This window comes from Miniopterus natalensis, chromosome X (genome assembly GCF_054644295.1).
Source record: "Miniopterus natalensis isolate mMinNat1 chromosome X, mMinNat1.hap1, whole genome shotgun sequence".
In the NCBI taxonomy this organism is placed as follows: Eukaryota; Metazoa; Chordata; class Mammalia; order Chiroptera; family Miniopteridae; genus Miniopterus; species Miniopterus natalensis.
The window spans coordinates 87,467,288-87,484,166 of record NC_142103.1 but is presented as its reverse complement, the minus strand read 5'-3'; the positions used below and the strand labels follow the sequence as shown (position 1 = coordinate 87,484,166).

At 41.6% G+C, this 16,879-nt stretch overlaps 1 protein-coding gene across 1 annotated transcript in view; it reads right to left on the bottom strand.

The window, feature by feature from the left end:
• Positions 1-16,879, bottom strand: part of DMD (dystrophin) — a 1,831,916-nt gene that overhangs the window by 1,042,527 nt on the left and 772,510 nt on the right. The window contains exon 43 of the mRNA XM_087813416.1: positions 1,767-1,939. Coding sequence (XP_087669542.1) covers positions 1,767-1,939 — 173 coding nt within the window. The remainder of the gene's footprint in view (positions 1-1,766; positions 1,940-16,879) is intronic.

Sequence of the window (16,879 nt, the reverse complement as noted above, 5' to 3'; positions counted from 1 at the left end):
TGGCTACCCAAGGACGCCCCAAGGTTCTTAGAGATGGTATTGGTGGCCAGGATGGCTGGGAGAAAACACTGTCAGAGAGAAGACAAAGACAGAGACATCCCAATAGTGGAATAAAACTGACCAAAAGAGGGTGATGAAACTGACCTCGTTGGAGTGGCTTGCAGAGGTTCATAATGACTCCATGTGGTACACCACGGTGGCATTTTAAGTTTGCCTTTTGCAGTATATGCACAAGGTTGCTGAGTTTCTTTTCTTTTATCAAGACTTGATTTGGATACCCTGGGATCAGCTATTTTCCATCAAGTTAAAATAAAGCTATTAGACCATCCACAGAGAAATATTCTTGAGTTTCCGGGAGGAGGCTTGAGTCCAGACACACTGAACAACCACTTTGTACTCAGCAGTGCTAAGCTTATCACACAAAAGAAAATATAGCTCTTGTCTTTAAGGAGCTTGAGTGCGAGGCGGAAAAGTAAACAAACTGATTACTGTGTGGTAAGTTCTAGAAGTAGGTCAGTTCGGAGCCAGTGAATCCGGCAACGTTTGCAAATACATAAATGGAACGGTGATACAATATTACATTAAATGTTAAAACAATATCTAAGTTTCTAGACTTTATGATCAACTGATAGTCTTAGGATCTTAAGGAGGAATAACAGCTCAGTGAAACCTAAAGTTTCACAAATAAGACAGAGGGGAACAAAACATGTGAAATCTTCAAATCAAATTAAGATTGCTAGAGCAGAACTTGGAGAGGTTGGAGTGCAGACAGGAATTGATAACTGATCAGATGAGCTGCACTCATGTGAAGGCTCATATGCCAAATTAATGACTCGACTTTATTCTAAGGGAAATGAGATTATAGTACTGAAGTTCTTACACTTAAGCAAACAACTCTGGAAGAAAGATAACTGGGAACAAAGTAGGGATGCTCATTGGAGATAACCAAGATTTCTACTAGCAGCATCAGTTTAGAAACCTAAAGTAGTAAATGAAGAACTAAAATAGAAGAATGGATAGTTAAAAATGGGTAGATGTGAGATATTGAGAAGGTTCTCTATAACTATTAGAAAATTGTTTGGTTTCCTTTCAGAATATTAAAGAAGACTGTCTCGAGGCTACAAATTTGAAACAAATTGTTTTAAAGCCATTAGAACTTTATTACTTTTAATCTAAAATTGAAAGAAAAAAATAACACTCTAACTTCTTGTGATGTGAGGCTAAAGAATACATATGAATTTAAAATTTTTGGTCAAAAGCTAGGTATTTTAATTAAGGTAAGCACTAAAAGGTTGTTTTAAATCAACCTAACAAGTTCCTTGAGGCAAAAAAATATGTGTGTGGGGGGGTCTTCAACACAGAAAATAATGCCTTCAAAATAGAAACAATAAATAAAAATCAACTTTCTGTTGATAGCTTATATTTCAAACATGTTAATCTAAGTATCAAACCACTATAAATATATAGGACACAAATTTGACCAGACATACACTTTATATTCTACAGTTATTTACACCAACTCAGTTAAATGACCAAACCTGTTCTGACACCTGAATTTTAACAGATAAGATAGTGCTCCAAGAATTTCCAGAATTCAGCTCATTAGTATGAACTAATCATCATTATTTGTTCTCACTCCACTTACATTTTCCCAATGATAGTGATGCTTCTCTCCCTCCCCCCTCCACCATGGAGAACACTGAAATGATCTCTAGAGTTCCCTGAAAACAGGTATAATCACTTAGTGAAATAAAAGCGTCACCTACCCTTGGCGGTCCTTGTACGCTTTGTTAACCCTTTCCCACTGGGAATCCAGCCGTGAGAGGGCTTCCTGGACCTTTGCCCTTTCCGCGGGCGCGGCGCTCTGCAGCACCGCCGTCTTCTTCTTGTGAATGGTGTCAATCCGACCTGAGATTTGCTGCAGGCTGTCTTTTATGTTCTGTAATAGTGAAAAATCAAAACAAATGAGAAATGACTCAGCTGCCTAAGGTAAAGAGAAAAGGGAAAACTTACAGACCCCCAGGAGTAACAAATGGTCTTGCAAGTCTTAATTACTGACTTTGAAAGTCATCAGCCCTGAAGCCCAGTGGTTTCCAGATGCCCCAATGCAATGGGCAATGCGCAGTTCTACGACCGCTCCAGCAGACCCCTCCCTCCATCTCCAAAGCCCGTCTTCACTTGGCTTCTGTAACCTGAACTCTTCAGGTTTGTCCCCCACCTTCTTGTCTACCGCCTCTCAGCTTTCTTGGCTGAACCCCCTCTTCATTAATGTCTTAATCTTGGAGCGCTCCAGCCTAGCTCGACACTTCTTGCCCTCTCTACTCACACTCTTCTATTTGTTCCCAGGCCTGGGAATACCCTTAACATGACAATGACTCCCAAACTTCTACAGCTAGCCCCGTCCTCAACTCTGAACTCCACTCCCAAATCCAACACGGGTGTCTGAGAGCGTCTCAAACTCAACATGGCCCTAACCGAATTCTGAACCGCATCCCCTCACCCTTCCTTTCCCATGGTTTTCCTCATTTCAGTAAATGACACAGCAATTAATAAGGTATTCAGGCTGCCAACCTTGGACTCACCCTTGAACTTTCTTTCTTAACCCCCAGTATTCAAATGGCTCTACTTCCAGAGCCTGCCCAGCCCTGGTGCACTTCTCATGACCTCCTTGCTATAGCTCTGCCATAAGCTATCATGATATCCCGGCTGGATTATTGCCACAACTGCCTGAATGATCCTCCCGCTTCCCATCATGCCCATTTCCCAGTCAATTCTCCAGGCAACAAAGAGATTCTTTTAAAAACATAAACCTGATTATATTGCTCCTCCGCTCAAAACCCTCCAACGGCCCTCACCAAACCCATAATCTTTGCCACAACCTAAAAAGCTCTGTGTGACTTGGCTGCATGCGGCCCACAATTCTAACCTTATCTTTTCTTAGTCTTTTCCAAGTTCACACTCTCTCAGCCTCATTAGCCCCTTTACACCCCTGGCGTATGCCAAGCACGCTCTGGCTTCAAGAACAGCACTCGCTGTTCGCTCTGCCAAAAATATTCTTTCCCTCCAAGACATTTATATGGCTGGTTCCCCCACTTATTTCTCGCCCCAAAGGAGCCTTCTCCACCACTCTATTTTAAACAGCAGCCCCAATCCCTCTGTGCTCCCTGTATTCTTTATCTTTCCTCATGGCACTTATGAGCAACATTAAATCACCTCTCTACTGGTGTCTCCAGCACCAGACCAGACCCTGTGAGTGCAGAGATGCCATCGGTCTTGCTTTCTGTTGGGTTTCCAGAGCTCAAGCCTGTGCCCGGCATGTTAGGTACCGACGCATTTTTGTTGAACAAATGAAGAAATCCAAATGCATCCCATAAATTAAATGCATAATTTTTATCTAGTTTATATTTAAGGGGAAAACATCCTAAGTCAGACATTCATTACATAATAAGTTGTTAAATATTAATTTTAAAAATTGCTAAAAATTACATATTTGTCTGGCCTTGCTAGTATGAATTTATTTTGCGCATCTGAAGTTCTACAGACAAGTCAACTGAGCAAACGTTTCTTGAGCTCCTCCATGTAAAAGGGTCAACGTACAGAAAGTGAAGGTAGGTGAAGCACAGTTTTATCTGTTTGTTTTTGAGAAGTTTTTGTTGTTGTTTTGTTTCTGTTTTTTCTTTTTTTCTTTTATTAAGGGAGGGTGTGTTCTGGAGAATTGAAGGAAAAATAAAAGTGTATAAGCCCCCGCTAGATTATAAGAAATAGTATGGTGAGCGGTGTAAGTGGTACTGAATCTTTCTGGAAGCTCAGAGAGGGGATAAATCACACAGCATATTTGGTCACAAGCTCAGGAAAGAGTTCACAAAGGAAGTGCGATTTGGGGTTGGCATAGTTGATTAGCTGAAGTAGGTAGGACATTACAGTTAGTAGGTTACACCCATACAAAAACAGGGAACGTGAGCGGGCATATTTGGCCAACTTTCCAGAAATGTAGAGAATTAGGGAAAGATGGATCAAGAAACAGAGGCAGGCGATGTTTAACGATGTGCTTTGAAAATTCTAATTGTAATTCAGTCACCAGTAGGAAACTATGGCTTACAAAAAAATCATAGAAAATTTCAAATATATAAAATGCAGGAAGATATTACAACTAGTCCCCAGGAACCTACCGTCCAGTGCCAACTCTGATGCACTCATGGACAACCCTGCTTCACCGTATTACCACACATTCACCTCCTCAACTGCATTATTTCTAAACAAGGTGATATCACACTGTATTCATAAATACTTCAGCATGTGTTTTCAATATATATCAACTCTTTTTTTAAAAAAGTACACATAATACCATCATCACACCTACAAACTTAACGCAACTTTATTAATGTAATCAAATACTGAGCTGCTATTCATTAGTACGCTGAATTGGGAAAGGAGTTTAAAAGGAAGACTCTCCAGAACTCAGTGACTGGGCTTTGGGACAAAAGGAGGAAAGACTTGAATAGCTCCCAGGTTTCTGGCCTGGATATTTGGATGAACCGTGGTGTCACTGAGTGAAAGGGTTTCAGATGATGAATAGGTGCCCTGCGTGCACGCGTGCTGGCATGTGCATGTGCGTGTGCAAGGTTCCGTTTTGGACATAATCACATTGAGAGGCCTTCGAGGCACCAGGCTGTACATATCCAACAGGCGACTGGCATCGGATTTTTGAGAAGAGAAATAAAATGGCAACTACCACTGGGCCGTGCGTATCTTCACATGGTCTGGGCTTTCTGAGCAAAGAGCATTGGGAACTGGGTTTAAGGATAACTGAATAGCAAATATATCTTGGAGTCTAGACTAGTACATTACTCCAGAGAGGCTTGGTTGGAAACTTCCCTCTCCTCTCTGGGGCTCTTTGCTTATGCTCCAAGAACAACAGAACTCTACCTTCCCCTGTCTCTGGAGATGATTTGTTTACATTCCAGAACAAAGGTTGGTTCTCTCTCTCTCTCTCACCAGCTTCCTTACATAAGCTCTGATGTTCATAACTTGGCAGTTTCTCTTCTGTATTGCAGCCCCTGCATGATAAACATCTGGCCCTCATTGCATTTTCCTATGGGGACTTGGGGCATGGGAACTGGCACAAAGATGCTCTTGAAAAATTTGTTCTCTGACCCAGAGATCTCCTGTTTCCTGCCAGGATAAATAAATATAGATATAAGAACTTAACAAGTATCACTAAAAGGAAAATGAAGGCAAAACCGTCCGCATGCATGGGATGGAGACAAGGCTAAACAGGAGCCTGCAGCTTTCCAGAAAGGAGGCTCTGAGGCAAACTGCACAGGTCAGGCTGGGCAACAGTGGAGAGGTGGTGCGCAGGCCTTGGGGGGCTTTCCTGCCTCATTCTAAGGCTTCTGACTGTGACGCATGAAGATGCCCTGGGGGGAGAACTGAGCTGTAGAAATGGGGGGATATAGATAATGTAGTTGGAAGGAATAAAAGTCAATGCTTACAGTGGGGATTTAAAAAAAAAAAAAGGAGCTGTGTTCCTAGGTTTTGCAAATTAGGAGGCAAAAGTGTAAGATGCAATGGCTCTGGGTGCTGTGGATTAATCTGAGAGAGAGAGGAGCTGTTTATAGAGTCCCAAGGTGTTCTCTTCAAGTCCATGTCCACCTTGTGATTGGAAGGCTTCGCTATTTTTTGGTAAGCAGCTCAGTTTAACTCAAGGGTAAGAGTACTTATCTGACAGGTCAAGTGTTGCCATAGGAGAGAAGGGAGGGCTTGCCAGCACCGAAGCATCCCGTGAGAGTACTACCCTGGAGGAGTGCAGGTTAAAACTGTCTTCTAGCAGTTACATGCAGAACTGCGAGTCATTGGAATACAGACGCTGCTGGATTGCACAAGAGATGGTCAAATTGCTCAGGAAAGTGTTTGAGGGTGAAAGAGTGAGCAAAAAGGTTGCCTGAGGATGAACCTCTGTGGGAGGAGGGAGTTGTCACCAAGTCAAATGCAGACAGGAACAGGGGGCAAAGTCAACTTTAGCAATTTAGGGGGTCGTTGGTGATCTTATCAAAAGCAATTTCAGCATTTTGAAAGTGTGAAAATATGAATCTGGAGAGAGCAGACTGTTTTCCAGTGAACCTTCTTTCACCGCAAAATTGAAAATAGGGTAGTACTACGTTGCGGTGTGCTTTCTTTGACACAAGACACTTCTTTATTGAAGAAAGGTTTACTACTAATAAAAACAAAACTGATAATAAAGCAGAAACTTTGTAAAGAGATAGAATGGTGGGATTTAAAGAACGATAGAAAGGAACAAATAAAACAGAAACTGACTCATAGATACAGAGAATAGTTGATGGTTGGCACAGGAAGGGGAGTTGGGGTCGAGGTGAAGGGACTGGGAAGTACAGATGGGCAGTTACAGAGTAGTCACGGGGATGAAAGCACAGCACAGGGAACAGAGTCAACAATATTGTCATAACTATGTACGGGGCAGGTGGGAGCTGGAAATATCGGGGGGAACACTGTGTAAAGTATGTGACTGTCTAACCGCTATGCTGCACACCTGAAGCTAATACAAAATAATATTGAATGTAAACTGTAATGGAAAATAAATTTTTTTAAGATAGAATGATCTGGCCCTGCTGGGCATACCTCAGTGGTTGAGCGTCGACCTAGGATCCAGGCGATCGGGGTTCGATTCCCGGTCAGGGCACAGGCCCGGGTTTTGGGCTCGATCCCCAGCAGGGGGCGTGCAGGAGGCAGCCGATCAATGACTCTCTCATCATTGATGTTTCTCTCTCTCTCCCTCTCCCTTCCTCTCTCTGAAATCAATAAAGACATATTAAAAAAAAAAAAAGGATAGAATGATCTGGAATATGTTAGCAATGCCCTAAAAGTCAGTGCAGTCAAGCACGCCTCACGTTTTCTTTTGTTTTATTTACTTGGCAGAATTTCTTGACCATCTCATGACTCTGAGCCCTGGAGTTTGGGTGGAATATTTCGGCCTATCCCACTAGCTTAATTGGGTCAGGTGCTAGGAACACGCGTCTTTGCAATGCTGCTGTTAACTCGCTGACCCGGGCAGCGGAATTTCACCCCCACTTCCAGAGAAGGGAAGGGGGATCCTTCCCACCAGAAGAGAAGTAGTCCATTTATGGCTTTGGTGTGTGTGTGGGTGGGGGGTGTGCATGTGCGCACACACACACACGCGCGCCCAAACACATATTCTCTGTTTGAGGCTGTGAGCTTGCAAAGCTTCGTGATTTTAACCCGAATCTCTGCAGAGCTCCCAATGCTCTGCCAAGTGGTAGAATTGTTCAGAATCGAGTTATGAACTGTTTTAGCAATGCTGGGCAGCATGCTGCAAAGGCGAGAAAACTTTCTATCTTAAATGAGAAAAAGCGAAAAGCAAAAACTGGGGCAGGGATGTCATACTCCCTGGATATCTAGATAATAGCTCCTTGGTGCATTCGCAGAGAATGCTGCCAAACTTGGCTGGAGTCCAGGAAGCCCTTTTTAAAGTGCCTATGCATACTCTTGTCCCTGAGGCATTGCACACAGAAATATGGTGCATGCACCAAAGAAAATTCTGTAGCAGTTTCCATAGTTTAAAGTCAGAGATGAGCTCTTTTATAGCTTTTTACTATTTTAGTTTGTCTAGAAATAAGTGATCTTTACAGTTTCTGACCCTCTAAAAATGAAACCATGGTCCCTGTAGTTGCTATGGTGATAAAAAAAATCCCTAGGATCACCGTAGAATATATTAGTTCCATTTCTACCCCTTAATAGTTCCTTATCTTACCGGAAACATATGATGGAAAAATGATGAAGTGCCCACTTTTTAGTCAACTTCTTTCTTAATTTTGACATGCCCCATGAATTTACCTCCCCAACCCCCATTTCAGTTCTGCAAGATGTCCATTTGTTAACCGTTCTTCCTGCAAAAGGAAATTTAAGTCCTTAATATTTTAAAATAGCATCCTTGTAACCCTGATTCACAAAATCAAATAAATTAAATAAGACCCTTATTTATACACGACGAATAGAGAAAAATAAGTGAAATAACTTTCACAATTGAAAGATGAAGTCCAGATACGTAAAATAAAGAAAAACAGAAGGTTATGAACTATGCTGTTTTAACTCACATTTCTAGTTGAAAAGCCTGTTGTTTAATTGAGAACTCATTGATAACACAGACAATAATGTAGGCCTCAACTTCCAGATAAATACTATTTTAAATCATGGGTCTCCCTGTAAGAAGAGAGTCCCTTTTCAAAGGGGATTCATCACACAAACAATCTGAACCTAAAAGTAGCTGGTTTATTTAAGTATTGCGTAATAAGTGCCTTCAATGGGCTAGAAAGAGAAACGAGGGACTATAGGCAATTTATCTAGGAAACCAAACAAGGGACCTATTTGCCAACTAATCGAGTTGAGATAAAGGTCTCAAGTAACTCTTAATTTAACTATGCTCTGTTCTCTATCATAAGAGGAAGATTTCTGCTGTTTAGTTTTTCCCCCCATTTAATGTAAAGTGACAACTACTCCCTTGATGTCAGAATATTTCATTACAAAGCATGCCTTTCTTTACCCACCAAAATGGTAAACCTATTTGCATGAATGTCAAAGTAGATATGGTAGAAATGGAACAGGCCTGGAGTATATGGAACAGGGAGAGTGCTACCTGAGATAAACTGAACTTATTGTTAATCACTTCTGATAAAAATAAACTTAAAAGAGAACTTACTGAATTTTTAATGTCTTTTCTTACCTCCAGCTAAATTCTGTGTTTCAAAAATACTCTGAAAAGTGCCAGCTTTATTCCTGCTGTACTTTCTCTGTAGTCATGAAAATGAATGGGCATCTCACAACAAAACCTAACATTCAGTTCATCAGTTGCTTATAATTCAGCATACAATTTTAAAAATGAGGATGTCTATAATTTAGAGGTGTCTTTAGCCCTGTTGTATACCAAAGAAGTAAGCTTGAACACAGCTCCATGAGTTTAAAACTCTTACCAAGGTAGGATTTTCAACAGTATGTTCATTGTAGGATGTGTATACCAACATTAATCTGAAATTTTGTCTCCTATTTAAAAGTTTGCAATAAAACATTTAAAAATTATTTACAAAATATTGATTTCAAATTTTGCCAGTGTTCCCTCAGCCAAAATGTTTCAGTAAGGAAAAGAGCCATCTTAAAATTGAAACAATATAGTTTCCGAGCTATAAAAACATAAGTTAAAATGTACAATAATGTGAAATTGATTGCTTAGTGTATTTTCCCCTAAAAGTGACTTCCATATTTCATTGATCCTCTCGTTTGAAGTAAATTGAACTTCATTAAAAAAATAAAACTATAAAAGTGCTTTCTAGCTATTCCTCAGCTTTCATTTCTCAAAATGACTCATGTGAGCAGATGGCTGTAAACACCTGTAAATCACTTTTTTAACCATCTTTACTTCCAGAAGGACATTTTTATTTATTGCTTCTCTAATAGCTTCTTGGTTGCCTCTCCCCCTCCGCACGCGGTGCTGGTTGGCGTAGCTGTCATCACACAGCCGGGCCTCCCCAGTCTTTCCTGCTTCTGCTATGGCGCGGGCTTCTCTCTGTTTCTCTGCATTGATTCAACACGTTGAGAACCTGCCCCGTGCCAGGCGCCTTCTGTGTCCTGGGGACACAATAGCGAGCCAGAAAGACGAAGCCCTCCTGTTCTGCTGGGCCGCCAAGGCTTTGCAGCAGCCTCACGCAGACTGGGTCACTGCATGTCTCAGTCCCCACGCCTGCCAGGCGCCTCCTCTGTCGGGCACTGTCGGCGATGCACCTATGCGGCCACCCTGACATCCTGCTCACCCCGTTTCCCACCTCCATCAATAAGACCCATTTGTGTCGAGGCGACATTTAGGTCATGGGGCAGCCAAGACTGTCTACGGAGGTGAGGTGGGAGGAAAGAGGGCTGGGAAAGGAACACAGGAAAAGACCCATATTCCGCGAGCAAGTGTGGGAGAGCCAACAAGTTACCCCCAAAGATTCCCAAATGTCTGTGTCTAACCGGGATTCTCTCCTGCACTCTACATTTATGTCCGACGGTGCCTCTGATGTCCACTTGGATGTCTGTCCAATAAACACCTTAAGCTTACCATGTCAAAGCTCAGCTTACACACCCCGCACCCTAACCCGACCCCCCCGGAATTTCCCACAGCCTGTAGCCGACGGCGGCTCTACTGTTCCAGCTGCTCGTGTTCAAATTCTCAGTGTTTCCTTGACTCCCGCACCAGCCCACATGCAACTGGCCACCAAGCCCCATGGGCTCCACCTTCCCAATGTACCCGAATGTGACCGCACCACTACTCTCACCCCAACTGCCGCCTTCAGCGTGGGCAACTCAGGATATGGGTTTAAAACTAGTGTCCCCTGCACGGCCTTGCTGTGCTTACCATGCATGTCACCACGAGTGACAAATTCAGAAAGTGCCCTGGCACATAATAAACACGCGGTAGCTGTGAGTATTGTCCAAACTCCAATTGCATTCAAAGCACAAGCATTCAAGGCCTTTCGCCCCCACAGACTTCTTCTGAGTTTCCGCTCTACATTGGCCCTCCTCACGAACCCAGTTACGTTCATGTCCTATGCTACACGCTGCGGCTACGTCATGTCTCCCCCAGCTTCATTACGTTTCAACGCGTTTGTATAAATACAAAACGTGTTTTCAATTAATATTACAAATTACCGGGGTTCAGGAATCAAGCCTTCTATTTCTTCCAGAGTGTTCAGCACGGCATTCGGGCCCTAATAAAATATTTGTTGATTTGAAGTGAAAAATTGAGTTGAAGCTCTGAATCTCAACTTGCTTAAAAAACCCGACGTGAACTGAGTCACTGAACGTTCTTGCTACACTGCTCTCCACCCACCGGGATCTGCCTTCAGGCCCCACGGATGTCCTGAGCTATTCAGATACCTCCCAGCTTATTCCGTTTTCCTGGTCGCTTGGCTGTTAGAGGAGACGGGGGGTCACAGTCCATCGGCATCTCCTGGCCCCCCGTGGTCCTCAGAGGCAATCCTAGCCCACCAGCACCAACCAGACTGAGCGCGACTTCGCACGGCGTTTGGGGACAGCTGCGCTCTGTGCCCAGGGGCGCGCAGTGTCCAAGTCGTTCCGCAGGAAAGCTCCATAGAAAGCAGGGCTCTTGCACGAGCGGCGGAACCGGGCCGAAGCAAACGTGTTTCTCTTAACAATTAGACAAGTGGCATTGTTTCCAATATTTTTTAGAACCAGGACAAAATCTGAAGTCCTGTGTGGCTGAACAGAGGGGACGGGCAGGTGGGCGTCATGGGGAAAATGCAGGGAAACCTCAAACACCGATTACTGCCGAGGGATGGAACTGAAAACCATGGGCAGGATGCCTTTCTTTCTTCTTGTCACTTTTTACTCTATTTTCCTTTTTAAATATGCAACCCAGAGCCCCTTATTATTTTGGTGAAGACTGAAAATCCAACGTGAGTGATCGAGCAAGTTCATAAGTAGCCACTATCCAAGACAGAATGGAATTTCATCTGTAGAAATGGATACAAATGGCAGTATAGTATTCTGGGAAAACAGGAAACATACTTGGTAATATTTTGCCCAGTTTGTAAATAATTCACGCTGTGGACATCGGAGAGCACGCTCTCTATCATTGTGTTTTACATGAGAGACAGAAAAGCAAGACGACTGCTCCATGTAATTGTTCTGAACCTAAATGCATACATTTAAGGAAAACAAAATAAAAGCCATGATATAGGGGTAGGACCATAACACTCTAGCTCATTTCCTTACCTCTCTGAAAGTCTCATAGATTTCCTTAAGGACAAGAAAATCCTTTACTCTTTTGCCTAAGGTTTGGTAAGTTCATTTGGGGAATTGGTAGTAGCTGGGGGTCCATTAAATATATGATTTACAATACAAAATTTTTTATTCTTTCTTTGAATGTTTAATGATATGCATAGGGGCTCAGAAATAAGCAGACTTGGGCAAAAGTCACCGTATTAGATTGAACTATATGCAATCGCCAATATTTGAATATTTTGACCTACATAATGTTAATTCATTAGATTCCACTGAATGTTATTATAGCGTTAACATGCATGATTCCCAGTGTACGCAGGGAAATGAATACAGACTGGCTTTTCTAAACATCAAAAGAAACACAGCAAAATAAATAACAAAAAGAAATCGCAAACCACAAGGGAAGAAACACGACTTATTAAAGCCATTCTTCACGTAGAGCTTCAGTGATTTTAAATGTCTTAAGACACAGTTCTGAACTCAGAACACAGAATGTTAAAAGCTGAAAGAGAACTGGAAAAAAAGTAACCCAACATATCTCATTAAAAACCAAACTCCAAACAACCTATACTTGGTAAAAGCCATGGTGCATGAAAACGTGAAACAATTTAGAGTTCGCATTCCTGTGCCTCAAAAAATACATAAAAATGTGAGTTATTTATTTGGCAGATAAAATCAATAGAAGAATGGAAAATTGTACCCCTAAGTAAGACACAGCTTTGGAAATACAGTAAAGAATATAGCTGAAAGTATATAAGATTCCCTAACAGATGTTTTTGTGGAAAGCAATTTTTTTTTTAGCCTATGTGCATTTTCTTTCTTTACTTTCAACTTTTCTTTTTACCTTTAGGCTATTTGCTAAATCTGGGAATAACTTTATGTGTATTTTATGCTGTTATTAACATTTTATTTAAAGTTTTGTACATATCAATATGCAATTTTATAAGGTTTACCGCACTCTTTTTTCTATGTTGAAAATGTAATTTTAGTAGATGATTCTCCATCTTACACAGAAGCACAAGAAAATACATCACAGTCTGAAGAAATCCCGAAAGTTCTGAGATTAAGAGTGGGGGGAATTCAGATGGGCTACAGTATCCATCACCTCCAACCCGTAGGCGAACATATCCATACTTCGGACTGGCTACATCGATGACTTAAAAATAACATCAGCCAGGGATTCCATATGGGGAGGGTGGGAAAGAACAGTTTTGCGGGGGGAGGAACTCCCACAAAAGTTTTTCAGAAAAAAATTACCGAAGGTCAAATTAAAGAGTAAAAGGAGCTCCCGGAGCAAATGCTAGAGGAGTGAAAGTTAGAGTAATTGAGGAGGTTTTCCACATTCTTAAAGGCAATTTGCTTTCAGGGTTATTTGCACGAACATTTAATTTACCATAATATTTAAGATTTTGAATATTTGAGGCATGTGAGTTTTACAAACCTTAAAATTTATATAATCCTACATAATTTCACTCTATCTTCACAGGAGTATGGCTGAGTAGACTGGGACGGGTGTTATCACTGGTGTAATTTCAGAGTTAAAAAAACTGAGACTTGGAAATTTTTTGTGCCTTGTCCAAGGGCAACTATTAAGAGTTGGATTCGGTGTCTACATCGAAGGCTTTCAGGTTCAAATCCAGTGTTTTGCCAACGTCTCTAGCCTACCTCTTGTCATAACTGTATACTGCAAGCTCAGTGACTGGAGAAAATGTTACTAATATTTTAATGACACGTGAGTTTCCTGCCACACGCTTTCACAGATGCCTGGTTTAAAATTCCGTGTCTAGAAACCCAGATCAAACATCTCCAGGCTGGCACCTATGTGTAGATTGTTAGAATTCACACATCTGGATGCTTGAACTCAGTATCACGTAAAAGAGGCTAAATCTGACTCTTTTTTCAGCTTTGGCACCGACAGCAGGTTAACACTGCTCTGTTCTCTTCGATCCCAGAGCCCGTATCTGGACTCGCCATACTGTCATTCATTCATTCATTCATTCGTTCGTTCGGCTGATGCACACTGGGGGCCTACTAAGTGCCAGGCACTGTTCTAGGAGTTGGAGGCCCAGGAGTGAACAGAAAAAACAAGATACTATTTTTCTCTCCCTACCGGTCCTAAGTATGATGGATGTCAGTCACCACAGGGGACAGGTCGGAAGGAGTAGGTGACTCATTTGCAAACTACCGCACATGGTGAAATTGCACCTTTTGCTGTTGCTGACTCAATGCCACCATGGTAATGAACGTGGCACTACAGTTAAATGGATACACATACCCTTAAAATGCTCTTGCACGTGTTTTCAGATAATCCTGCGCTACTGTTTTCACATTTTGGGCTTTGAGGGGCTTTAGCTAACAAAAATGCCTTGAGACCCACGGTAACGTGGTTAACAGAAGAGCTCACAACTTCCATTTCTAAGAGAAAAGAATTATAGAAACCCATTAGTAGCTGTTGTGACAGCAGCCATTGGGGAGTAGATCTGTCTTAAAATTGAAAAAGAGAAATTGGAGTACCAAAGACTCAAACTGCAGGTCATTTTCACTCTCTGGAATTTGTCTTTATCTGACAGGTGAAGGCAGCGCCCTATATAAATCTAATTCTTATCTTCTTTATGTCCCATCCGGCTACCAGGCAGTACATTAATGACACATCGAACTGGGAAGAATGTTCAATCAAAAGGCATTAAAGTGCTTATTAATTAGATTTTCCTGAGCTTCTGAAGAAATTTTTAAAGTCATATTTAGTGGCTCTGTGGTACGTTGCCCGTTAGATTTCTCCTTCATGGTCTATGGCCCACACGTGAAAAGCGCTTCCTAAGCACAACTATTTATTCTGGCCAAAATATTCTCCATGGGATGACGCATCTTTGAATAAATAGCAAATCAGTAATTATATATCATAGATCAAAAAATGACACCATAGCCCTGGCCGGTGCGGCTCCGTGGTCAGAGCCTGCGCCATGTGCTGAAGGGGAGGTTGGGCTCCTGGTCAAGGGTCAAGGGCACCTACGTGGGTTGCAGGTGGGTCCTGGCCCTGGTTGGGGGTGTGTAGGAGGCAACCAATCGATGTGTCTCTCTCACACTGATGTTTCTCTCCCTCCTTTCCCCCCTCTCCCCCCTTCCCTTCCGCTATCTCTAAAAATCAATGGAAAAAATATCCTCAGTGAGGATTAACCAAAAAAATTTTTAATGACATCATAATTGGACAAAGGCCAGCTTGAATAGTTCATGAAGAGAAGAGAAACCTCCCCACCACTTAATTGCAACCTCACAATTTCTACCAGTCTCATGAATTGTAAGTTTTGTTTTTTCTGTGTTTTTGGTTTTTAATCTATCTTTATTGATTTCAGAGAGAGGAAGGGGGGGGAGAGAGAGAGAGAGGGAAACATCAATGATGAGAGTCATCGATCGGCTGCCTCCCGCACGCCCCCTGCTGGGGATCGAGCCCGCAACCCGGGCCTGTGCCCTGACCGGGAATCGAACCGCAATCTCCTGGATCCCAGGTCAATGCCCAACCACTGAGCCCCGCCCGTCGGGCAATGAATTGTAAGTTTTAATGTGGAAGTTTCTGACTTCCAGAATTTGTAGGATGGGGCTACCAAAGTAGTCCTGCTGGAAGAATGGAAGGGGTGGGCATGAGGTCTTTAAAGTACATTTTAGCAGAGATGGGAGTAAACTGTAGCATCTGAGTCAGAGTGGGACAGCCACTGGGCCTGATAAGACAATGGCAGAGAGAAAAGAATGAGTAATTTCCTACAGAAGAGAGGTATGTATAAAATATAAAGGAAAACTGCACCAAAGCACATATAACTATGAACTGGGCATGGCTATAATGCAGTAAATATCTATAATCTCTTCATTATAAAAGAACTGAAAAATGAAGTACTATAGAAATGACTTAAGTAGGATTGAAATTATGGTGAATAGATTAATATCTGTAAACTAATTCACAAATATAAATAGCCAATTGAAAAATAAATCCCAAATTGTAAAAGCAGTTGAAGAAAGGAATTCTATTTATAACTGAATAAATATGTTAGTTGAAAACTTGAATTTTCCTTAGAGAAATCACAAAATGATCACATTATTCAAGATGTTATATAGAGTGCAAAAGATCCCTTCTCACAATATGATAATACATTAATTACTAAAATTCCTATTTTTCCAAGCACTGAACTATTCTATTAGAAAATTTAGGTATAAGCCCTGGCCTGGTAGTTTAGTTGGTTAGAGGGCCGTCACAATACACCAGGGTTGCAGGTTCAATCCCTAGTCATGGCACATACAAGAAGCAGCCAATTAATGCATAAATAAGTGGAGCAACAAAAATCTCTCTCAAATCAATAAATAGAAATTTTTTTAAAGTCGTAAAAAAAGTAAATTTATGTAGAATTTCGAAAGAATTTGTAATCAAATTCTGCTTTGACATTCTATGTGATCCATGATTATTTAATTTAGAATAATTGCAATATCCTTTAGTAGGGATATTATCAAATTGGTAGAAAATCTAACCCTTTATCTAGCATGTCCCTGTATTACAATGTGCCCAGAAAATTATTCTTTATTTTCCTTCAGATTTGTACAGATAGTACCTTCTTCCACTGTCTAATTCTCTTAATACTGGAGTGGAAAAATAATCAGTTTGCACATGGCATTAGTCCTGTCTTCACTCAAGTGATTGGCATTATTAAATGTGCACTTAAATGCAATGAAACAGATTCCAAAGAAGAGAGATTTTAACCCTGGTGATAAGATCTCCATTGTCAGCACTTTGCTCCTGCTTCAAGGCAAGACGAGTAAGGAAGGCACAAAATATCAATGAGAAGAAATCTCACATCCCTCAAGGGACCCTCTGCCAAATTCACAGGACATCTAAATATTCCTGATCGAATACAGAAATAAATCTGCTAGCTCCACTTTGAAAACATTTCCAAAATCTAAAAATCTCTCCTTACCACCCTAGTCCAAGTCACTGGCATCTCTCCTTCCAAATGTTCTTGTTTACACTCTTTGATCCCCTGTAGTTCTACTTTCGATCTGTGTGATCCTTTTAAAGCAAAAGTAAGATCCT